General features: G+C 39.7%; 1 protein-coding gene and 1 long non-coding RNA gene across 5 annotated transcripts in view; one reads left to right on the plus strand and one right to left on the minus strand.

Annotated features, from left to right (window-relative positions):
- Positions 1 to 24,638, plus strand: part of NGF (nerve growth factor) — a 35,641-nt gene extending 11,003 nt beyond the window's left edge. The window contains exons 2-4 of one of the 3 annotated variants that reach the window (XM_035561400.2): positions 20,428 to 20,567; positions 23,015 to 23,203; positions 23,758 to 24,638. In XM_035561400.2, coding sequence (XP_035417293.1) covers positions 23,189 to 23,203; positions 23,758 to 24,489 — 747 coding nt within the window. In that variant the 5' untranslated portion in view covers positions 20,428 to 20,567; positions 23,015 to 23,188 and the 3' untranslated portion in view covers positions 24,490 to 24,638. The remainder of the gene's footprint in view (positions 1 to 20,427; positions 20,568 to 23,014; positions 23,204 to 23,757) is intronic. The other 2 variants (XM_035561402.2, XM_035561401.2) reach the window with 2 other exon arrangements.
- Positions 3,766 to 26,149, minus strand: part of LOC118255307 (uncharacterized) — a 50,365-nt gene continuing 27,981 nt past the window's right edge. Inside the window, exons 4-5 of one of the 2 annotated variants that reach the window (XR_007709125.1) lie at positions 11,953 to 12,140; positions 3,766 to 3,882 (exon numbers count right to left, since the gene is read on the minus strand). This is a non-coding gene — a long non-coding RNA (uncharacterized LOC118255307). Of the gene's footprint in view, positions 3,883 to 3,902; positions 5,808 to 11,952; positions 12,141 to 26,149 lie in introns of those variants that run through there. The other variant, XR_004780926.2, reaches the window with a different exon arrangement.

Genomic DNA, 26,149 nt, shown 5'->3' on the forward strand with positions numbered 1-26,149 from the left:
TTCTTGCTTAAAGAGGGGTCTATCTAATAGAAGACTAAGGGTCATTTAATAGAAGACTAGGATTGTGTAGTCAGTAACAAGAAGAAAACTTCTGCAGTGAGACAATCAATGCAGAAGGCTGGAGATAGAGTACAGCCATACAGTCAGCTTTTTAAGGAACTCAGAACCAAGGAACAGCATTCAGTCTCTTAGGTAAGACTCAGATTGGCTTCACTGATGAGGTATGATGATCATGTGATAGTGGCCTGTATTTAGTACTGGTTTGACACCTTCAAGGTGTTCCATATTAGAAATCAACCATTGTGGGTTTTCTTTTTTGCTTTGCCTTTCCAACCAGCTGCAGCTCATGGTCATCAGATTTGGTATTTTCTCTTTTTATCCTATTTTCCTCTGAACAAGAGTCCAGATTAAGTACTTCCATCAACTATGAGAAATTATCCTTTCACAGGCTAGATTCTTTCCTGACTATTTCTCTCCTGTGATGGGAACTAGGCCCAATTCTTCTGCTCTCCCCACTGACATGTTTCTGGACCTAGGCAAAACAGTAAAAAGACTGAAGGGACTTAAAATCATGGGCAGATTCAGAAGGCTCATATGCTTGGTGTCCCTTCCACTACAAAAGATAGTTGAACAATCTGATGGCAGGTTCAATAACAAAAGAAAGTCCTTGTTCACACACCGTTTAGTTAAGCTGTTAACTCCTAATCACAATATATTTTGCTGCTAAAAATGTAAACGGATTCAAGGAATTGCTAGACAGTTACACAGAAAGGAAATACACTTTAAATTTTAAGAACACAGAAAACCTCTCTGGCACAGAAAGCTGCTCATCTAAACACTGCAGAAGGATAGGGAACTGGTTGGAGAAGTACCACTATATGCTTATCTTGTTTTTATACAATTCCTTAAGCATCTTCTATTGTTCTCTGTCAGAGACAGGAAGGACAAAATGAGCTTTGCATCTGGTCCAGCATGGTCATTCTTATGTATTGACAGTATTTTAAAGGGGTTCTCTTTAATGGGAAGCAAGCTGATTATTCTCATCACACTGTTAGCAGTTTTATTCATTTTGCGCAGCAAAACAGCTCTTAGTAATTGCTTTTTTTTACATGGAAGGAAAAAGTACACAAATTGTGTCAAGAGGAAGAGAAAAGTACAGACAGAAATTTCCTCTTTATCTTGTTTTAATTCCTTTTACTGTGGGTGCAGCATGGAACCAGCTACTTTTCAGTCAATTACCTAACATTTATTCAAGATTGTGTTATATTCACTTCTTCCTATAATAAAGTCTCCAATCCTGTAAATATGTCTGGTATTCTTTATTCATATATAGATGACGTTCCTCTACATTACCACCATACATTGGCTGTTTGATAGCATGTGTTGTTTGCTGATGCTCAGTAAACCAAGTGATCTCATAGAATATCTTGAGTTGGAAGAGACCCACAAGGCTCGTCAAGTCCAGCTCCTACCTAAAAATCAAACCGTATGCCTGAGAGCATTGTCCAGATGCTTGAGTCCAAATTGCTTGAACTCTGGCAGACTCGATGCTGTGGCCACTGCCCTGGGGAGCCTGTTCCTGTACTCAACCACCCTCTTGGTGAAGAACCTTTTCCTAACATCCAGCCTGAACCGCCCCTGTCACAGCTCCATGCCATTCTCTTGGGTCCTGTCACTGTCCTCAGAGAGAAGAGATCAGCGCCTGTCCGTCTGCTCCCCTCATCGGGAAGCTGTAGGCCATGATGAGGTCACCCCTCAGACTTCTCTGAGCTGAACAAACGAAGTGGCCTAGCCATTCCTCATACATCCTCCCCTGTATCACTGAGCTTTCTCCTCTTCTTTGTTTGTCATATTTTTCACTTTTGCATTAATTGCTAATAATATTAATTACTGCAGGTTACAGACACACGTTAAATAGCCCAAGGTCTATCCTTCTCTGCTTCTCTGGGTTAATATTTTTACTTCAGTCCCTTTTTTTCTTGTTCATATTAAAATAAGCACTATGATAAGCAGCAGAAATAATGAAACCTTGTTCCCTGTGGATTTGCATGCAGTGGTAAGACTTTTTGATGTCTACTAAGTTTGTGAGCATATGTGAGGTCTGAATAATATTTAGGGCATACACCTGCACATAACTGCCATAATAGAAATTCTCTAATCAAACGGACTTCTAAGACTATAGCTTTTCTTTTGGTCAGTACCTCTACCTATCCCCCATTTTCATGAAACTTTTAGAAACATATTATCTTTAAAACATGTAGCCTTTTATCACATATGGTTGACACTCGACAATCTCAAGGGTTATTGGGTCCAGCGTCCATAAGACTGACAGTGTCATTTCACAAGTCATTTCTGTATTCAAACAGACTAAAAACAGGCAATGCTTTTTGTTGAACCCAGTTAGTTTTAAAGTCTATTTGACCACTAGGAACTGTCTACTCAGTTATGCATTGAACTTGTATAGTAGTTCATGTTTTATTTATAGAAATGGCAAGCCACAGAAACTAGATGTATGTTTATTTTCCATGTCAAGAAGCCTTTCTGTTCCTCTCCTTATTATTGGTGTTTTTGTCTGTGTGCTTTGAGAGAGAAGAGCACTGGTGCCCTTCCTTCTCATTTCCTCCATGCCTTCTTTTTAACTTCAAAGCAAAGAAATTAAGAAACTATTTAATGAACTGAAGAATTCCTTACCTTTGTTCAATATTTCAAGTTTTTTAAATAATTCAAAAGTCATTTGAATTCAGTTTTCAGCTCTTTGACCTGTGATCTTGCCATCACTTGAAAGTGAAAGGAAATACTTTCTAAGACAAGAATGTTTTCAACACCGCAGAGAAAGTGATCTAATATTCTTGGCCACTTTTAAAGTTCATCTCTCTACCTATGAAATAAAACAAATTTGAAAAAGCTTATTTCCCACTGTCATATATTTAAAGTCTGACATTATACACGGACATTAGGTGCACCCTTAATCATACCTAATCATCAAAAATCCTTCTGGTTTTGATTTTAAGCAGGCAGAAAATTAGCTTGTAAGATGTACAACTTGATTATCTACTTTGAACGTAGCATTTGAGAGCTGGGCGATCACCAACCACAGGAAGTTTAACAAAAGCAAGTGCCAGGTCCTGCACCTGGACTGGGGCAACCCTGGCTATACGTACAGACTGGGTGACGAGACGCTGGAGAGCAGCCCCGCAGAGAGGGATCTGGGGGTTGTGGTTGACAGCAAGTTGAATATGAGCCAGCAGTGTGCCCTGGCAGCCAGGAGGGCCAACCATATCCTGGGATGCATCAAGCACGGCATTGCTAGTCGGTCGAGGAAAGTGATTGTCCCGCTCTACTCTGTGCTGGTGCGGCCTCACCTCAAGTACTGTGTGCAGTTCTGGGCACCACAGTACAAAAAGGACATTAAACTGTTGGAGAATGTCCAGAGGAGGGCAACGAAGATGGTGAAGGGCCTAGAGGGGAAGACGTATGAGGAGCAGCTGAGGTCACTTGGCCTGTTCAGCCTGGAGAAGAGGAGGCTGAGGGGAGACCTCATCGCAGTCTACAGCTTCCTCACGAGGGGGAGTGGAGAGGCAGGTGATCTATTCTCTGTAATCACCAGTGATAGGATCCGCGGAAATGGTGTTAAGCTGAGGCAGGGGATGTTTAGGCTGGACATCAGGGAGAGGTTCTTCACCGAGAGGGTGGTTGCACACTGGAACAGGCTCCCCAGGGAAGTAGTCACTGCACCAAGCCTGTCTGAATTTAAGAAGCAATTGGACTGTGCACTTAGTCACATGGTCTAAACTTTTGGGTAGACCTATGTGGTGCCAGGAGTTGGACTTGATGATCCTTATGTGTCCCTTCCAACTCGGGATGTTCTATGATTCTATGATTCTATGCAAGAAAAAGCAAGGAAAAGTTAAAATATGCTAAATACAAACACAATAGGCTTCCTTAAAAAGATTTCCAAGTCAGAAACCTACTAGGCATACCTTATAAAATTTCCCTCCAGCTTATTTTCCTTGTATTAGACAACCTAAAATATTAAGGTATTCATAATCTGATGAAAGTTGTAGGAAAAACAGACAAATGCCAAAGAAAAATCTATTATTAATGCCACAATTATGACTACAATCTGTGGAGTCTGGTTCTTCAACAACATTTATGATTTTCATGGAATCATAGAATGGCTTGGGTTGGAAGGGACCTTAAAGATCACAAAACCACAGAATCACAGAATGGTTGGAAGGGACTGCTGAAGATTGTCTAATCCGACCCCCCTGCCAAGCATGATCACCTAGAGCACCTTGCGCAGGATAGCATCCAGGCGGGTTTTGGATATCTCCTGAGTAGGAGACTCCACAACCTGTCTGGGCAACCTGTTCCAGTGCTCTGTCACCCTCACAGTAAAGAAATGCCCTCTCATATGCACATGGAACTTCTTGTGCCTCAGTTTGTGCCTGTTGCCTCTTATCCTGTAGCTGGGCACAACTGAAAAGAGTCTGGTTCCATCCTCTTGACACCCTCCCTTCAGATATTTATATGCATTGATGAGAGCTGGGAGGAGTGGCTGATACCTCAGAGGGCTGTGCTGCCATTCAGAGGGACCTGGACAGACTGGAGATATGGGACAAGAAGAACCTCACGAAATTCAACAAAGGCATGTGCAGGGTCCTGCACCTAGGAAGGAATAACCCCAAGTACCAGTACAGGCTGGGAGCTGATCTGCTGGAGAGCAGCTCTGCAGAGGGGGATCTGAGATTCCTGGTGGACAACAGGCTAACCATGAGTCAGCAATGTGCCCTTGAGGCCAAGATAACCTCATTCCAACCCCACTGCCAAGGGCAGGGATGACACCCACTAGAGTGGGTTGCCCAGGGCCTCATCCAACCTGACTTTGAACATCTCCAGGGACAGGGCATCTACAGCTTCTCTTGGCAACCTGTTCCAGGGCCTCACCACCCTCTGAGTGAAGCATTTCCTCCTAACATCAAATCTCAAATCTCAATCTCCCCTCTCTTGGTTTAAAACTGTTCCCCCTTGACCTATCAAAATCTGCCTGTGTAAAAAGTCACCGTTGATATTTTTTATAAGCCGCCTATAAGTACTGAAAGGACACAATGAAGTCTACCTGGAGCCTTCTCTTCAGGCTGAACAGCCCCAGCTGTCTCAGTCTTTTTTCACAGGAGAGGTGCTCCAGCCCTCTGATCATCCTTGTGGCCTCCTCTGTACCCGCTTTTCATACTATAGATCACATTTGACTACAAATGCCATCTTTTGTCTCTTTTTGCTATATGCTCATGCATACTACCTTCCTTCCAAATCAGAAAATAATCATAAAAAAATTAACTGATATGATTGTTCCTGACGATTTATCAGACAAAAGTATTAATCGATAATACTGTAATAAATACAAAGAGGTGCACATCAAATATCCTGAGGAAATATGTGTTTACCTACAATGTTAAGTGATATAATGACAATGAACTTCAAATATATTGGATTATTTGAACTCATTAATACTGGCACATAAAACATGGAAGTGCAGATTTAAAATCAGACTTTTGTTAATGCTTTTTGTGGAGCTAGAGAATATGTAGAAATCAGACGTGGCTGTCCGTAAGCAGGGGATTAATATGCTGTCCTGCCTGCAGAAGACTGCCAAAGAGTTTGTGAATGCGTTCACTTTGCACTTCACCTACAGTGCAAATACATGTGTTTCATAATGGATGCAACATACATTTTTCATTATGAGAAAACATTTTCAGATATTTGTTCTGGACATTTTTCTCATTGTGTCTTGCACACTGTTGAGTGATCTGCAGCAAAAGGAAATACAAACTAGAGTCATAAATATGCGGGGAAATGATTATGCATCTTATTATGCTTCTCTATTGTGACTAACGGCTAGATAACAAAGACAAAAAAGGTACCATCTCATGAGCATCACCAGCAGGTTCCCGGCTGACCATGGTTGTTGGTGTAGTATATGACTGTTGGAGCAAACCTGCTTAGATTCTTTAAGAAATCCAAACACTGTTCTTAGCAGGGTTGAACATAAAGGTAGATAAAGACATTATTTTTGGTTTATGATACCCAGTACAGAAAAACAGAATTAAAAATTAGCATTATAAACTCTGAGTGAAACTTTGTTGGTGTGTAATGTATTGTTAGTAAAAGACACATTGTGAATTTGTAATGATAATTTATATACCTTTTCACCTTCCCAAAACTCATATGGGGTGGGCTTCAAACTAGCAGATAAAGAAGTAATATGGCGTGGACTTGTGGTAAGACACAAAGCCCAGGAAACACAACTGAAGTCTGGTGAAGAGCTCTGACGAAACCCTTTATCCTCCATTTCTGGCATTTATGTTGGGTGAGCCTTATTGGCATGTAATAAATTTATCACTTTGATCCAGTGAAAAAAAATAAGAGATGTAATTGCTTATTTTTAATAACAGATCTTACCTAAGGTTCTCCCACCTTCTTTGCACAGTCTCTGCTATGTAGTATAGTACAGCTGGATGAAAAAAATGTTTAATTCCAGGTGTACAATTTGCAGCCAGACATCTGTGTTGTAAGTTTTATGATTACATGATTGGTAATTAAAGAAGAATACAGTGTCATATTGTTTAGGGTCACAAGATGATTATGAATACATTAACTGTGACATGGTGTTAAGGTGTTATTTGTGCTTGGAATTTCCAATATTATAAATGTGATGGAATAGCTTCACATGACAAATATTCAATATTCTACGTCAATGCAAGTAGTCAGTAAAATTGTGCAACCATGTGGGTGCAGGAAAAAAGATGACTCATTTACAGATGTGCTGCTGATGAATTCTTCATCACTGCACACAACCTGGGGCACATCAGGAACCAAACAAGCATTCAAATAACCACCATATTTCCAACTGGACAGAATCTTGCAAAAAAATGACATAACCTGTCTTCAGCTCCTATTTAAACAGTTTTTGCTGGGTATAAGAAAAACCCATAGAAATATCCTTTGGGAATTAATTCCTCTAAAAAATAACAACTGAAAAAGCTACTGACTTAACTCCAAAATATCCCACTTCCCTTCCAGGTGGGATCTTTGCTGCTAGTACTAATATCTGCAAGAAGTTGTGTAGGTTGGTATTATTTATCTTCTAAAAGCTTCTAAAAACTTACTTCATTCTATGAGTATAATTCATGGAGTCTCTGCAACTTATCTGTCCCAGAAACAAGGCAGCATTGCATCATTGTCCAGAAAGAAGAATGTGAGAGGGCAAGTGCCATGTTCCAGTTCCAGATTGTTAATCTGTACATTACAGTATAACCTAATGTAAACCTGTAAAAGTGGAATAAAATTCTTCAATTCTGAGAGAGCCCTAATGAAAATCTTCAAATTATTGCAAAGAACAATAGACGTTTTCAGGAAGGAATTAATGCATGCCTGAGAGAAAAAAAAAATCCCAGTTTTCATTTTCTCTAAAATTCACAGGTGATATTTTGACACAGTTGACTGAACTTAGTCACTAGATCTTGATTACAGTTTGGCATTTCCTTCTTTGTAGGCTGATCCATAGGGAATGCCGTTCATACTAACACTGAGTTAGAGCAGGATGACTCAGATGATTAATCAGCTTTCCTTTTTCTTATTAAGAAGTAAATGTTTGGCTTCTCCAACTGCTGAAGTGATGATTGTCAAGCCTATGTTATAACTCACATAGTTTTGGTCACCCCTGACTCACATTTTAAGAGAAGGAAAGTAAACTTGTAATCTATGATCTTACACAGCTATGTAACTGACAAACACAAATAACAATATCGCATCCTGTGTTTTCTGTTTGCCATAAAGTCCTTGTCATTTGAGAGAGATTTTTTTTCCTTTCCTGTTTCTTTCCAATCAAGATTTGTCCCTAGTTTCGAATCAACCTTAAGCGCATGGTTTATGGGTTCTGACAGTAGCTCATACTGCTGTCAAATTGCCACTGAAACCAGAGCACACGAATTTTGCTAGGTAAATCTAGTCACATCCTAAACAAGAAGATAGCACAGAATCTACAGATGAACCATGTCACTGATCTTCAGTCCAAAAAATTGCTGAATTTATGAACCAAGTTGACTAAAATAAAGAAAAAAATCCACTTGTAAAAATCTCGTCTTAATTAAACATGGAGCTTCCTTTTTCTTTCACAAATAGGTAAATCACAACAGAAAGGCAGCCAGAGTACAAAGTACATGATCACTGTCATGAAATGTACAAGGTAAATGGACATAATGAACCTAGTTAACCAAATATCAGCTAAAGGCATGATGATTCTAAACAGACAAAAACTGTCACTCTCCCAGCTTTGAACTAAGTAGAGCTCCCAGCATGGAAAGGTTACTAGTTATGGGGAAGAGTTTCGAAAATTAATGACATTAAAAATGAGATTCATTGGCAACTGTAATTCTAACTCCACTAAGCATCGCCAGAGGCCTGACATGAAGAAACAAGTACTATTTCAAGCAGGCTGCAAAGCCAAGGGACAGATTAACATCTGTCGGAATCATCTACAGTCGAGATTCTTATTGATCTTTGAATGCCACAAGTCTTTAGAACATTTACTTTTTTTTTTTTTAAATCACAAATCTGTGGATTTAGTTCTTAAATTTTAAATACCCTTCCCTATATTTCAGCTGTATGTTTTAAAATTAACTGGGTGTGATGTAGCTAAGTGTTAAAAGGCAGGAGAAGATGTAGTTCTTCTGAGTTATACACTGTCAAGCCTGGCCTTGTATGTAAAAGAGGAGCAGGGAGCAGTTCTGTTGCTGTAGCTAGCACTGCTGTTACTAGCCTCCAAACTGTTGATATTCGTGTTTAGACTAGGTTGCTGTGGATTTTGTCTCTGCCTTATCCCTGTCTATCATTATTAACAAGATTAAGACTTTACCCACATTCTTCTAATTAAAATGCCAGAATTCTGGGAAGAGATTGCAAGTCTTCTTTTAGCAAAGTAATCAGGTATTATCAGTATATCTGTGAGTTCAAGTTACCACTTCTTAATATCAAAGTTTGCACAAAGTTAGCACTTATCCATGCAAGCCAGAGAATATACTTTTGACAAAGCATTGTGTTATCTCTGAATATATAACTCATTATCCACACTGGTTAGAGTAGCAGGTTTCATTTTGTAGTATGGGCATCAACAGCATTTGCATACTATAGTTTAGCAGCAGTGCTGCCTCAAACTGATGAATTCACAGGTTTTGGAATTGCCATCCTTTTCAATAGTTTAGGTAACCAAAAGTTCTTCACATCTTGCTTGGGACATATGATCATTTGTGTGCAACATTTTTCCCTTATTAAACTGTAAGAAGCATGTCCTGAATTTCAAGCTGTATTGCAGTTACCAGCTGTAGCCTTTCAATATTATTTACCAGTTATTAATTCTGTAGCTTCTCATTCCTATAACAAGTTACTACCACAGGATTTTCAAAAGTGCCTCCTCCCACTTTGTCTCCTTCCTCTGTAACTTTTGTATGGTATGTGAAACAGTACTAAAATAAGTTTTTTCAGTTTCTGCAAGACTGTTTTGAAGAATGTACGGTGAGAATTTTTGTTTTTTGCAGCAGTTTGGTCATCCCAGTTCCAAGAATGTACACATTCAATCTACTGATAGTTCTAACTCTGTAAATGGAAAAAGATTCATACTAATATAATAAAAGACCCTGGGAACAATTATGCACTGGTAAGCACAGAGACAATAATCTTCCAATCCTGGCCTATTTTTATTGGAATTACTGCACTTCAAACTCTGCATACCAGGAAAGTCAATGAACCACACGGTAGTTTAAGTGTGAATAGTGCAGCAACATTAATGATTAGCATCACTTTGCAATTTAGGCATTCAAATTTGTTCGGACTGAGAACAAGGCCAAACAGAGTTCTAGAAAAAGTGTGGAAACATGCAAGAGCACAACTAAAAGGAAAGAGATGGATCTTCCCCATTATACTTTTTGACTGTAGGAAAAAATGCATTCAGTAACCAGATGATGTTGGAATACAGGAAATCAACACGTAAGAACATTCATTTGACAAGGGTAATTGCTATGTCCTGCACTTGGGCCATAACAATGTGATACAGCAGTATAGGCTTGGGGAAGAGTGACTAGAAAGTCACCCAGCAGAAAAGGACCTGGGGGTGCCAGTGAACAGCCAGCTGAACATGAGCCAGCAGTGTGCCCACGTGGCCCAGAAGGCTATTGGCATTCTGCCTGCATCTGAAACAGCAAGGCCAGCAGGACTAGGGAGGTGATTGTCCCCTTGTACACAGCACTGGTGAGACCACACCTCAAATATTATTTTCAGTTTTGGGTCCCTCACTACCAGTAGGATATTGACTTGCTCAAGCATGTGCAGAGAAGAGCAACAAAGCTGGTGAAGGGACCAGAGAACAAGACTTACAAGAGAACAATTCCCTACTGAGGGAATTGGTGTTGTTTCGTCTGGAGAAGAGGAGGCTGAGGGAACACATCATTGCTCTCTACAACTACCTGAAAGGAGGTTGCAGCAAGGAGGGTGACAGTTTCTTTTTTCAGGTGACAAGTGATAGGACACAATGGAACAATCTCAAGTTGTGCCAGGGGAGGTTTAGATTAGGTATTAGGAATAATTTTGTCACAGAGAGGGTGGTCAAGCATTGGAATAGGCTGTCCAGGGAAGTAGTGGAGTACCCATTCCTGGAGGTATTTAAGAAATGGTCATATGGTTCTATGATCCTTTTTAATACTGTTACCTCCTGTATACCTGAGAGTCCTTTACCAAGAGAACAAAGTGCAAAAAAGTCTTAGTTTAAATGAAGTTCAGGCTTCAGCAACCTCTGCTTGAGAACCGGAAACAGGGATTTGAACTCACCTGTCAACCTCAACAATTCTTATGAATCTGAACTTCACAATACACTTGTCGTAGGAACATTTTGGGGTTCTTACAATCATAGAATCATTGAATCATCTACGTTGGAAAAGACTTTTTAGATCATTAAGTCCAACCATTAACCTGACCTACTAAGTCCCATCACTAAACCATATTCCTTAATGCTACGCCCATACATTTCTTAAATACCTCCAGGAATGGGGACTTCACTACTTCCATGGACAGCAGTATTAAAAAGGATCACCTCTTTTCTTTACACTTTTCTGTTTAACTGTCCTCATACTTAGAATAACCAGGAGAACTGCTCAAAGACACAGGCATTTCAGGGACAGCTGCAGACTGCCAGCAAGGGAAGACATCTTGCACACTGTATCATCATTCACTTCTCTCTGCATATTGCACTGATCATCAGTCAAGCATTGCACAAGGTGATGATGTTACAGGGTGGTCAGAGTGGGGTCAAAACCCAAAGGTCCACTGGTTCCACCTTAAATTTAATTTCACCCTAAATGTCTGGGTGGAGAAGAAAAGCCTCCTGTCTTAAAACATTCACAGCAGCTGCCTCCTCTCAAACTCAGACATAATATAAAGACAGAAAACTCCTACTCACCCTCTGCTCATTGGGTCTGCACCCAGGAGACCACACCATACAGCTAAAATACTGACTCAATTCAAACCATCTTTGCTCTCTGGGAGCATTAATCAGATGTTTTGTGTAACAGCTGCCTGACACACTAAGGACACTGGGAGTTTTGCACAGTGAAGAAGTTTGAACCGTATTTTTCTGGCCTCATAGCTTTAGTGACAGGGTCTCAAGTAAAGCAGAGCTGAGATTCTCAGAGCATAGGAATGAGGTAACCTAAATCAAGGCACTGTGCTTTCTTATTCAGTTCACAGAAAAACAGTTTGAATTATTTTTTCTGAATATATATTTTGTTGCTAATGTAAAGAATCTATTGTTTTGTTACTACCTGTCTTTATGGTTGCCAGCAGTTGTCTAGCCTCGCAGCAGTGCATATCGCTGTGCAATGGAATAATACAGTAATGAGTAAATACCTTCCACAAAAGATGAAAGCTGAAGTGCATAAGACAACAGATGTCCATTACTGCAGCGAGGACTGGGTAGAGAAGCAGCTTTCCATGAGGCAGCTTATCTCAGTATTTGAAAGGAGAAGGTAGGGAGACTTGCCGATAGAGGAGGGAACACAGTCAGAAGCCACGTGCAGCAGACAAAATGCTTGGAGCTGGAAAGCAAACAAAAGAGTATGTTAAGACATTGGCATGACCTGGCATGACCTGGAGCAGGACTGTATTCCAGAGAATACAAAATGTTACCAGCGTGAAGACACAGCATCTGTTTCCACACATCCTGAACAGGTATGGAAATCAAGTTTGCAATGTTTTACAATTAACAAAGACAATCTTCTAGCCTGGTAACTGTTCAGAACAGAAAACATACAGGAAAAAAAAAAAAAACAGGTATGGAGCATTTTGCATAATGTTAACACATTTACAGAGAAACCATACTTTAATGTCAAGTAAGTACCAAGTACAAACATACAAAGTATGAAAGTACATGGGCAAAGTAAGGAAGTCAATTTCTAAAGCTATAATTTGAATGTTCTAGTAGCAATTTCCATACTGTCAAGTAAAGTAAATCATTAGAGAAGGAATTCAATCATTGAGAAGTCTCCATAGGTCTCATGAAGGTAAAAGACCTGATTTAGAAATAAGAATGAATATCCGAGAAGTTTTTGTTTGTTTGTTTGCTTGTTTTTTGTTTTTTTTTAAAGCAAGGACGGGGGAGCAGTGGGCGACAAGGGAGAAAAGGAACATAGCTAGTTGTTAGAGAAAGAAAATGCTCAGTAAGAATTCAGTGCTACTCTTCAGGTTCTTCACTTGCTACAAAAGTAATTTCTGCTGATAGACCAAAAGCTAGTGGTGAGGCCCATTTAAAATTACTTACCATTTTTTGATGGAAGATGCTACATAGCAAAGTAATATTCTGTTTCAGTATGGATTACTTTTCTACTATCTCAGAAATCCCTTAAGGAACACAGGAGCATACCCGTTTTGTAAGATGGAAGTTTTATTTTGCAATCCTTTGTCTATATCTTCTCGTTATTTTTTAATGGAAAAAATCCCACCTATCACTGTGAACTGCTCTGGCTACAAAACGTTTATGAACTACAACCAGATCCTCAGCTGTGGTACAACATACATTTTAAGTTTCTCTCAACTCTAGCCTTTTTTGCTGCCTCCTTTATGTATTTTGACTTGCCAAATACAGACACGCTTCAATTTCCCTTTTGCATTTTCAGAATTCCTGCCCCATTAAAATATCTTTGATGCTTTTATCGGTATAAAGGCATTGGAAAACTTGTAGATAATAAAATTCCTTTTTGAGCTAAAGAATGAATGGAACAGGAAAGCCTAAAACACACAGACATCAGTTATTAAAAGTCATGCGGATCCTGGCCATCATTTCTGCATATTATTTGTACTTACATAATGTTATTTTCCAAGTTTGGGATCTAGAGAAACATTACACATGATGGAATCTATACTTGAGAATCTGTTCATGATATATCAGCTTATTTTTATTTTCATCTTTTTTGGAGTTACTGCATTTTATGTGTTACACTACAAGATGTGTCCAATCTCTAAAAATCTCACTGGTTTCCTATTTCTTTGCATCCTGGTAGAAAAATGGAAAATGATAACAAAACCAAAATTTATGAGCTTGAATAAAAATAAAATGTTAGTATTGCTCTTAGGATTCAGCTGGTTCTTATTAACCAGGGTTTGGACAAGAATCAAGATTTATATTCCCTTCTCAATAGCTGGAATAAGATCATTAGTTGGAAAAGCTTACTGGCCCTCAAAGACATTGTATTTTTATGCCTTAACTACTTTTGGCTACAAGATGGGATGCTTACATTGTAGTATGATTACCCTTGTACTTTCTCTCTCAGATTAATTCCAGTTTGATTTTGATAGTTTCATAAAAATGAATCTGAAATTCCAGTTCTTTCATGTAGTATAAAAAATCTTTTTAGTTCTCTGGGTTTCCTCTCCATTTCTAGTCATTTTGTATCGGAAACCTCAGGACCAAATATATCAAGCTAAAAACCTGGCTTGACACCTGGCAGAACAAGCTCAAGAACCATTTGTAGAAATTATTTGTAGAAATAGAGAAGGAAAAAAAAAGCGGGTGTAATTCTTACACCCACCCTTATGCAGTTCTTGAGGATTCCCTATTTTCTGTAGCAAAAAGGGAATGACACATCTTCTTGTGTTTGGACAGGTGAGCATAGGTGAGCAGCAACCTTGCATGCTAGCAGGTGGTTGGGCAGGATGGAGGTATCTGTCTTCATAGATCTCCAATGCATCCAACTTAATATGAGTGGGATGAATTTATCCCATTTATGCTGCAGTAGTTTTCCTGTCAGTTAGCGCCTGAGATTTTAGTCACTGCTTCATGCCAGTGAATTAGGATTTATGAAACCCTGGTGTCTTACAAAATATATATATAGTTTGCAGTCCATATCGAAAGTACCAAACCAATCCTCATATGTCAAGCCTTAATTTTAGGATTTGCTTAAATAGATGATAATATATAGATCATATGCAACTGTAGTATGCTCAGATAGCCAGCATTTTTATTTCTTACTCACTTACTTTTACCAGTTTTATTCCATTGAGACCACTGACTTCAGGCCAATCAGGTTCACATGATCCTTCTAAGGTTGGTTTCTGTCGTTTATTTTCAGAGAGATTTCTCTCAAGTGACCGTTATTTCATTTTTCCTTCACTGTATTTAAAGAGATTTTTATCCTGACAGAGATCTGGATCTGGTATCTTTTATTTGCTGAATGTCAGCTTGTTATCTTAAATATGATAGAATTTCCTCTTCTGTCAGGGCGGCTATGTGCATGTTTATCATTGTGTAACAAGTCAGCCTGTCACAAAAAGAGCTGTATCCCACTGCAAGTTTTTACTGTTATGGTCTCCTTCACATCACGTAATGTCTTCTAAAGAAAGACACATTTTAAACGACTGCTGAAGACTAAATTCCCATAAGCATATTCTACATGTCAGAGAAGTCTCTATTGTGTTACAAAATGAGCCTTTTAAAACCTGAGCTCTGTGTGTCCTGTGCAAGAATCTTCTCATTGTTGTGCTCTTCTGTCAGTCTCCATCATCTACTGCAAGAATCCAGCACCTGTTTCTGCAGCCTGGATCTCTCCCACCAAACAGTTTCATTCAGCTCCCTGCACAGAATAATTGGCTCATCAATGAAACTAGAAAGGTGATGGACAATAAAGTCCCAAAGCATTTTTTTGGGGGGCCCAAAACATGTTCAGAAAACAAAGGAATTGTACTCCTTTGTTTCATTACTTATGGCTGAGGTTTCAGGACAAGAAAAATGGGGTTTTAGGAGACCTCTTTGTTGCTGGGAGTTCATCCTCTGAAGTGGGCCCTGGGAAGACTAGTGCAGTGATAGTATTATCTGAAGGCTGCTTCTCTGCAGAGGCACTAGCAATTGAAACATTTATGTACTGGTTCCAGAGGATAGCGGTGACAAAATTAGGCTCCTGCAGATAAGCCATTCCCATTACTTATGCCCCAATAAGCATAAAATAAAGCTTAAGTACAAATGTTTTCCAAATCGTTATCAGTTTCCAATTTGGTGTCTCCTCATCACCCTGCAGATCATCATTCATAGCACTCTTTTCCTTTAACTATCCAAAATGGACACAAGCATCACGGGCTATCAAGCATTCTTGTTATTATCATTGCCTAGACTAAACTTGAATCAGAAATCTAGAAGCAGATAGGTCCATGTTTGTAGCACGTCCTGTGATGGTGATGATCATGGTGACACGATGTACGATAATTGCTGCAGGGCAGCATTTTTCTCAGTGTACTGCTCTCCCTATAAATACTCAGAGCATTTTGGTACTAGAGGCCTTTAGAACAAAAGGAAGTGCATGAGACACAGGTAGTTCCAAATGGCTCTTCAGCATACATAAATCTCTTATTGACAGGATGAGTCACAGTACATGTAATAGAGGAATTAAATCTTGAGTCCATTAGAAATTCTTATTTTCTTGCTCATCAGCTAAGATCAAGAGAAAGTTGAAATGCAGTGCCTCTGACACTGTTCTTAGTCATAATGGCTTAAGGATTCCCTTCAATGCCTTCCAGGTGTCAGAATTTTTTTTTCCCTCCATTGCTATTGCAAAATCTTAATTCAGATACCGGTTCAAAGTGAGGGTGTGCCAGTAGACACTTTCTCTTTAACAGCAACCTCAGCATCAACTGCCTCCCTCATTTTTCCTTTAACCAGAAGCAGTGATATAAAACTAATACACTACTTGTTGCTTGTTTTGGTGACCTCTGTAATCCTGTTTGCTGCATAGACATCCAAGCATATAATCCATCACTGCAAATAACATCAGAAAATAAGTGGCAGTTTACCAGCTGCAAATCATCAGCTAAAAGTAGCCTTAGCACAGCACACATTCCCCACATTGTGTAATTACAGAGAACTGCACAAACTTCACTGATGGTTCAAACCCTATATAGTATGAACCTTTTCTTTTGTCATTCTTGTATAAAGCAACCACTCCTCAGCTCTCAAATGGAGAAGTATTATCAGATACTTTGGGGATACTTTGGGGACTGTTCTCACAAGCATGCTCCCTTGCTCTTCCACACCTTCTGCATGAACTGCATGAGAGTTGAGAGTATTGATGTTATTTGCACAAGGGAGCTCACTTCTGAAATGTGCTTCATTTCATAAGTTCAAAATACATAAGCATTTCTGTAATCACGAAGACAAAAAGATTCAAATGTGCTGCTTCCTGTTTATTTTTTTGCACAACCATAAAATCCAACAACAACTTTAAGAATGACAGAAAACAACATTCCAAATTGTATCATCCTTTAGACTACAACATTCTATGCCTATGTTTATTGCCTAAGGTTATTTCTATTTAGAAAAGTATCTGTTTGCTGTATTTGAGCCAAACTGAGCATTAATTTATCTCTTCCCTTACAAGTTGAGGAGCTCCTTTAATGGACTCTGGTGACTGTGCAATTAGAAAGCTGTACAGTTTCCTCCATCAACATAAGGTACCAAAAATATTCTGTATTACAGACAAATATACTTCATTGTTACTAATTTTTATGGATAGTAATATCACATTAATAGACCAATTCAATTCTAGTACTTCACTTTACCTTGTCAGGAAAAAAAAAAAAAAACACAAACCTCAAGACTGATGAGACAAGTAAGTCTCACACATTATCATTGGTTCCTGTGATCTAACAGCCTAATTAATCTTCACTACCAAATGTATATTTGAGTGTTCCGCAAGTCATTTTTGCTGAAATGGCATGGATTGGAAATCATTGTAGGACTTGCATTTTTCATTTAAGAATACCGCAGTATAAGCTGATAGTATTCATCTCAAGAGTCCTGTTTTTTGTTTTTTTCTCCTAGCCATATCTAAACAAACTGTTTGTATCTTGAAGACTCCAATGTGTGTAAAAGGTCTACATAAAATAACTTTAATTCAGTGGGTTTGAAAACATCTTAGTATTAAAAGACGTTTCGAACCTTAACGCTTCATTTCTTAAATTGAATTTAATACATAAAGATGGTAAATCAGCACTACACAATTCCAAAAATTGAGCCTTAGCCATTTTTACCTAACTTAATTCTGATTTAAACAAATCCCGTAGTCTCTTGTATAGATACACAGCTGTAGATTGGCTACATCAGCAGAAGTTTTTTTGTGAACACAACAATGCATACAAAAGTAAAGCAAATAATAGTGTTCCCACTCCATATAATGGAAATCTTCAGAGAATTAATGTGTAGGTAGGATTGCCATTTCTAAACTCTAATATCTCTACATTGATTCTGTCTCTCTATAAAGTGTGAATTGCACATGGAATAAGAAACAAGTAATTAGGTATTTCTGTGTAATTGGGGGAATAAAGAAAACAGATCACTTTCAGCTCAGAAAACTGTAATTTCAATGTGCCTGTGATCAAAAATGTGTGAAACAAGTACTAAGTGCCTAGAATAAAACTGATATATAATTGGAGCTTCAATGGTGCAGTGCAGACAACAACAGAAAGGCTTCTCAAAGCATTTTGGAAAAATTTTGTTCCTTCAGTTCAAGCAGCAGCAAACTATGCATGCTGGGGATGGTCCCACCTGCTCAGTAGTTTGCCAACCATTATGTGAGGTGTCTGAATTGTCCTGTTATAAACCCAAGGATCGGTCTCAGTTTTCACTTTCATGCTGGTAGAACTGTAACACAGCAGTATGGAATTAATTACTGACTGCTCCACCAGGTTTGTGTTTATTTTCCTGGTCTTTCAAGTCTCTCATCAAAAGCTTTGACAAAGCTTTAACCTCTAACAAATGAATAATGAAGAAAAGGGTTTTCCATTGTCTTTTTCCACTTTTTGCTCTCCATCCCATCACAATACTCACATTCAGCTACACTGTGTGGCAATCAACATTCAGATCACACAGTTACCAAAAGCTAATTGGAAGAATTGAGCCTTACTGGGTCCTGCATCTGGGGTGGGACAACCCTGGCTATACATACAGACTGGGCTGGACAGCAGCCCCGCAGAGAGTGATCTGGGTGTTGTGGTTGATAGCAAGCTGAATATGAGCCAGCAGTGTGCCCTGGCAGCCAGGAGGGCCAACTGCCACTGCTATTCGGTCGAGGGAGGTGATTGTCCCGTTCTGCTCTGCACTGGTGCCATACCAGAGCAGAGCACAGCAGGACAATCCCTTCCCTTACTAGCTGGCAGTGCAATGCCTGAGGCACCCTGGGCATGTCTGGCCCTGTTGGCTGCCAGGGCACACTGATGGCTCAGATTCAGCCTTCTGTCAACCAGTACCCCAGATCCCCTTCCACAGGGCTCTCCAGCCTCTCATCCCCCAGTCTGTATGTACAGCCAGGGTTGCCCCATCCCAGGCGCAGAATCCAGTACTTGCTCTTGTTAAATTTCATACAGCTGGTGATTGCATAGCCCTCCAATTTGTCAAGATCTTCTGCAAGGCCCCTCTACCCTTGAGGGAGCTGACAGCTCCTCCTACTTTTGTCTGCAAACTTACTTAGTATACATGTAAGTCCATCATCTACATCAGTTATGAAAACATTACATAGAACTGTTGCCTCAATGAAAAGAGTATCCCAGGCAAATGGCTAATTTAGTCTCACTTTGAATCACATACCAAAAAAACATAAATTCTAAGGCATTTGTCCTGTGAAAGGTCTTCAGATTCTCTCCTAAGCCAGGAAGACTCAGGTATGTCTCCACCTCTCACCTGATTCCTGCTTGAATGCTCTTGAAAAAAGGAAGCCGGCCTAGAACAGAAAGACTATAACTCATTTTCTTGCAGCCAGAAATGAAACGTGGTTCCTGTCTTTTTACCTCACTATTGCTAGTTTGCCAAATGTCTTGATTAAGAGGTTTCATCAGGTAAAGGACATGCTTATTTCCCACCCTATAACACCATCCCAAGCTGCACTCCAAGTTTTATTTTGGCAGAACACTGATTTTCTGTTTCTTCCTAAAATTGCAGACACCCAGCATTGAGGTTGACCAGTTCACTAGCTCTTAGCACAGAGTGTCTTTTTGGTCTGGCAGAATAAGAGCCTTAGAATTTATTTTTTCCATGTCTGAATGAAAGATTTTAGGTATCATCTCTTCACTGAAGCAGTGCTGATTCCAGACAATCAGCAGAGTCCCGTCACTATCACTGGATAACTTGTGAGATGTTTCATCACTCTGATCTGCGTACTTTTCTCCACTCACTTTCACTAAAAACGATGCTATAACAAAACAGCCCTTTGAACTTTGCAACAGCATGTCTTCATACACAACTCAAACAGTGATGGGGTGGGTGGGGAAGCTGGAACTCTCCTGTTGGTAGATAGTATTTTGTATGAAATATTACACACGTTCACTGTATGTGTTAACAAAAACTTAAAGAATAAACTGAAATTACTTGCAACTGACTGTTCAGAGTGTTTAGTACATTGGCAACCTACTATACATTCTGAACAGTCAGTTGCAAGTAATTGGCATTGGAAGTCCTTTAGGGATCCTTCAGGACTTGCAGGATTCAGGGCATCATAAGGATAGAAGGCATGGGCCATAAACCGTATAATTAAGATGTGTGCAGAGCACATGAATGGATAGGGCACAGATAGGTTCACGTCCTGCAGGTACTATAAAGGTCCAGGCAACTTGCTTTAGGTGGCCCTGCCTGAGGAAGGTGCCAAAAAAGGTAGCTCTGTCTTACAAACATGGTGCTTTTGAAAGTCAAGAACTGCACTTAGACAATTATTACACCATAAAAGTGAAAAAAGCACAGTTCACGAAGCCAAGCGAGTGGATTTGTCCCTGAACTCCTGCTATCAAGTGGGGAAGGGTACTGAAAACACTTATTTGCTGGCTAATTACTGAAACAAATACTTCTACTTCTAGTGGAACGCAGAGTAAGCAACTCCCAGACTCAGCTACGCTGCCAAACTGGCCCGATGGCATGTTGCAGCCAAGCCCAGCTCAGCATCTGGATGAAATAAAGACCTTTCTGGGGAGCAGTTTTTTGTGCAGTATACTCAGAGGTAAGCACAACACACACACTTTCTCAGAGCAGACTGAAATCACATATTACCAGTATCACACAGTAGCCCGAATGCCTACACCAGAAATGTTTACATAAAAATAGGTAGCAAGACACTTAACTAACATATAAATGAGGATGAGAATTGTCATTCTGAACTTAAAAAAAAATATGTATCTGTCTTCTGAAGAGTGAAGATGAGAACAATTTGCATTATTTTTAGAAATTTTGGGAAATGCTTAGTTCTTTGAAATACTAAACAAGTTGCTTCACTGATATCTGCTAGCTAGCTATTGTCTGGCTAAAATGGGAGTTTCCATTTACTCTTTCTTTTCTTATTCTGCTTCCAGACGCACCTTTTCTGGGGAATGTTTATGTGTAATGAGAGATGGTCCACTTAGATGGCACAGTGCTCACTAAATATCCTCTGTTTTAGTACAGTTCTTGCATTTTTGGTATTGAAAGGCTTGTAGTAACCTTTGTGGCCAATGTGACAAACATTGTACGACCAGCACTAAAAATGGCAGCTATGCATCTCCTGGAAGCTCAGGTGGCTGCACATGGCATGTGCTCTGAACACATTCGGAAAGCACCATTAAAGGATTCAGTAGCTATGCACATGACAAAATTTAGAAATAACCCCCCAAAACAGCCCTTAAAATAGCTGTACGTCAGAAAAAGTCACAATCCCAAGTCTTAAGACACACATATTCTTTAAATTTTATTTATTTTTTTGCTTGTGTTGTCATCAAGACTAATCCACTCTTTAAATCTGTTTGGTTTTCATTTTCCAATAATTTAATAATTGATGAAAAGACTCGATTTTGAATCTTCAGGAAAACTACCAGGTATTCCAAATACATTTTGTCTGTCTCTGTCTGGTTTTGTGTTAATGGCCTTAAAACAATAATGTTAGCGTATGCAACCTAAAAAAGAAGCTCAGAGAAGAAAGGTATGGCACAAAACCAGAAATGAGCTTTTTGCTGGCATTGCTATGCCTCTATCCTATAGAAGGAAATAATAAAAACAGGCTTTATGTATAAACACAATAGGTTGAGGCTGCTATTGGCATGCCTAAATTGTGCCTGGAGTTTGTTCTGCAAACCTTTTCCATTAACATTTCTGTTGGAAAAGCTAACTTTTTAGAGATGTAATGAACCATCTGATTTTAATTTGGTTGTTGAACAAGGGGTTACACTTTGAATTGTGCATAGCCAAGTTATTGAGCTACACCCAGCTTTATTTCCTTATACAGATAATGATGACTGCTCAAGCATGAGCAGCATGTGGGTAAGCAACAACCCTCAGACTTGTTTTAAGTAAATTAAAATAGCTGGATAAGTAAAGGTTTTCTCTGTGGGAAAGATTTGACTCTCCTTATCATCATAGACCAGGTCTTCCAGCCTAATGGTTGCAGAGAGATCTGCTAATATGGCTTTTGGACTTCGTCTCCTTTTGTCCCCCTGATGGACGGACTGTAACATCTTTATCCTGTTCAGTCACTACCTCTGTTTGGCATCTCTTGCTGATTCTTAAATGCTTGTCCAGCCCTGCGCAAACACAGCTGTTTATTTCATTTCAGCTCTTGTCCAAGATAAAAAGTATCCACATGAGATCCTATGGGACATCTAAGGGTTCTGCATTTTCTACAAGATTGTGTTCTAGCAAAGCTAAAGCCCTAGTGAGTGCTTTAGTGATGCTTTGAATTCTAGTCTAAGAAAGATGAACAGAAAGGGGGAACTTCAACTGTCATTGACCCACACCCAGGAAAAACATTAAAACATGCTGGGAAATCACAGTGAAATTGCAGAACTTGATTCCTCTTTTGAAAAACCCTGTTTGTCCAGTTTATGCGCAGCTGCCTGCCTGCTGGCTGGACACAGTGTAATTCAGGGCCAGCTGAGACATGTCAGGCAAAACAAAGCACCGAGCCAGGGGAGGAGCCTGGCTTGAAGGTTTTTTTTTTCTGTTTATACTGTCTCTACTTACTAGTTCTTCAGAGAGGAAATGCAATGTCTGCCTTTAGCTGCAATTTGAGATCCTTTTTGAGTCTCTCTTATTCCCAGTATGCCTGCCGCCCGTTTGTTACCTAGCACGTAGCTGAATTAGCCAGCACATGGTAATTAACCTAACAAGGTATTACTGCTACTGGTTTTCCAGCATAATACTGTTCTTCGAGATGTTTTAGATATTTGTCTTACATTTTTCCACACCCAAACAGACGTGCATATTCTCCAGCCCAAAGGAAGACTAGCACTGGCTTTAGATATACTATACAGAGACATTTGTGCAACTTCTTGTTCACAGCACTCTGAAAAAAAGGATGGTGTTTCTCTATATACCCAGAACTATGACCCCAATGGTTTTAGCTATGCTGTACCTAAGATACCAACCAGAAATAGCCTATCACATGGTGCTCCTATGTAATATCCATATTTGTCCTAATAGGCAGCCTGAACTTGGACAAATCCCATCTGCCCTTGTGACATGTGATGTCTGAGCTCTTCTGGGAAGGAGCCTGGGCTTTATCTGCCCAAAATCAGCAATGTGGTGCGTCCTGAAAGGGCAGATGGGATAGATGGAGGCTGCTGGAGGCTGCTGAGCCAGCCAGAGTGCTGGGGCATGTCCACATGGCAGGTAAGTGTGGCCGTGAGTGTGCGATAATGGCAGGATTCACTGGGGTTCCCCCACTTATACAAATAACGTCTTGGTGGTGGTCCCCACCCTAGCCCAAAGGACACACCTGTAGACAAATGAACTAAATGGACAAGCTACTTTAGCCAAAGTCCTGCTTCTATCCTTACTACTCTAGAGGGTATATGCAGCCAAGAGACCAGCCCTGACCAACAAGGTTATTGCCAAAAATCACTAGAGATTTTACTCCTGGGAACATGCTGTCACCATATGGTCTCCACATTAATAACGCCAAACAAGTCCTTCATAAACAGTGTTCTAATAACAAATACCAGAGGAATTAATAACAATTTAGCTATTATTTTCTAATGGTCTCACTTTATTAAGAACTTCTATACCGTCTGAATGAGCTATCCCGGAAGAAAAACATCTGGCACCCACATGAATACCTGATGAAATCTACATGATCTTGGGTATCTTACAAATTTATTGTCAGCAATAGCATCTGTTTCTGCCAGCATGGCTTACAGTAATACTACATTTTTTTTTCATTCTAGGTGCATAGCGTAATGTCCATGCTGTACTACACTCTGATTATAGCTTTTTTCATCGGCACACAGGCAGCTCCAAAGTCAGAAGACAATGCTCCACTGGAGTATCCTGCAGAACACTCCCTACCCAAATCCCACCAGAGTAACGGACACCACATTTCCAAGGCAGCTCCACAGACAACCCACAGCCACTCTACTTGGACGATAGGTAGAAGAGAAGATATAAATATTACCATGGACCCAAATTTATTTAAGAAGAAGCGTTTCCGGTCTCCTCGGGTCCTGTTCAGCACACGGCCCCCTCCAGTGTCAGGGCAAGGACAGAATATGGGACAGCTCAGCAGTGCAGTCTCTCTTAACAGGACTGCCAGGACCAAGAGGACAGCGCATCCTGTATTGCACCGGGGAGAGTTCTCAGTGTGTGACAGTGTCAGCATGTGGGTTGGGGACAAAACCACAGCCACTGACATCAAAGGCAAAGAGGTGACAGTGTTGGGAGAGGTCAACATTAACAACAACATTTTTAAACAGTACTTTTTTGAGACCAAGTGCAGGGACCCTAAGCCAGTCTCCAGTGGGTGCCGAGGGATTGATGCGAAGCACTGGAACTCTTACTGCACCACAACACACACCTTTGTCAAAGCACTGACAATGGAGGGCAAGCAAGCAGCCTGGCGGTTTATTCGAATTGACACAGCCTGCGTGTGTGTGCTTAGCAGGAAGTCAGGGAGACCCTGAGATGGAGCTAAACCCCACAACAACATCCTCCTACCCCCCTACCTCAGCTTGTAAATTATTTTAAGTTATAAAAGGACTGCATGGTGTATTTATAGTTTATACAGTACAGAAAGAACTTCATTATTTATTAAACTCTCTTGGAAACCTTTTGTGTTTGCAATTTACTTTCCGGCAGAACCCTTCAGAAGATGTCCACCTTAGTCTCAGTTCAGCCCTACAACTCTGAAACGTTCACAGGACCATTGAACAATCTTTGTTCACTATCCTATATAAAGACCACATTTTTGCAGTTTTTATATGTAACCCTCTCTTCCACAACAAAACGATTTTCATCACATAACCTGCCAGTTTACTGTGAAAACCTTGTAGGTTTATTTTCAATTGAAATATTTCCAACAATTACCAAAAGACCCTTCAAAACTTGCTTCCAGTTTTACTAAGTATACATAAAGATATTAGTCTTCTATCATTAATCATCTCAGTGAATTCCAGGTAGAGAACACTAGTTCTGCATGTTGCTAGATAAATTTCTAATTTAAAATTGCCAAAATATTTTTATTACAAAAATAATCCATTCTGAATTATTTTTGAACATTTGTCTACACAAGAGCAGAGTCTAGAAGCATGTATTTTTGAATTGGAATGGTATTTTACAGCTCATTGCTTAAGAGCTATATTAAAGTGATGGGGTTGTAAATGTAAATATACATATAAAAATAAAAAATCTTCACAAGACTTGTAATTAAGAAGTAAAAATTCTCTCAAGGTGGTATTTTGACAATGAGGCATTGACATAGGGGCAAATCTTCTCATGCATGATAGAAAAAAACACTAAGCCTGTATCTTAGCAAGAAGCCCCAAAATAACGATGGGCTCATAATTTCTGTGCTTTGGAGAACACCAATTTCTAGAAGTACATAGTGGAGACTGAGACTCATGCTGGGTGTTTAAGTCACTGCACGCTGGATAAAACTATAGTTTCTCTCACTGTTTCCTTTGGAAGAACAGCTGCTATCCATTGCAGAAACTGTTTCAAAACAAACACCATTAAGGATTTTTAGCTTGGTTTCTTCCAAATCCTAGAAAGTACACTTTTGCCCCTGCCTTTACTCACACACTTACTTCTTGAATGAAAAAAACAGACCTGACATTTGCTTCCCCAGCCTAAACAGCAAAGGAGAGCAAATCTCTAGAGAAAATGTATTGTCATAAAATACTGCCAGTGGAAAATAACAAAATCTAGGTAAAATATGCTTTCTAGTAGGACATTGCCAGTCTGTGACATAGAAGGCAATAGTGCAAAGACCATTTCTGATAATCACTCATACGTCACTTTTCAGCCCCCTCTAGTAGATGGTTATGGCGTGGGACATCAATATTCCCATAAGAATGTTTTGCCCCCTTCAGAACAGTATTTTTTGCTATATATGCATGAATAGACAGTTATCTGAAAGGTCTAGGAGAGGACAGGATCTTGATTGTCCTGTGGCCACACAGGTATCAGATGCTCTAACACAACAGCAGAACACAGTAAAAGTGGCAACCACCTGCCACTCAACACAGGAAAGATGGAGGGAAAGCTCAGTGTGTGAAAAGCACAGTACCGTGAAGCAGAGAAGAATTTAGAATCGGAGCAGAGTCATGCCTGTGTTCTTTGGGG

This window comes from Cygnus atratus, chromosome 24, assembly GCF_013377495.2.
Source record: "Cygnus atratus isolate AKBS03 ecotype Queensland, Australia chromosome 24, CAtr_DNAZoo_HiC_assembly, whole genome shotgun sequence".
Lineage (NCBI taxonomy): Eukaryota > Metazoa > Chordata > Aves > Anseriformes > Anatidae > Cygnus > Cygnus atratus.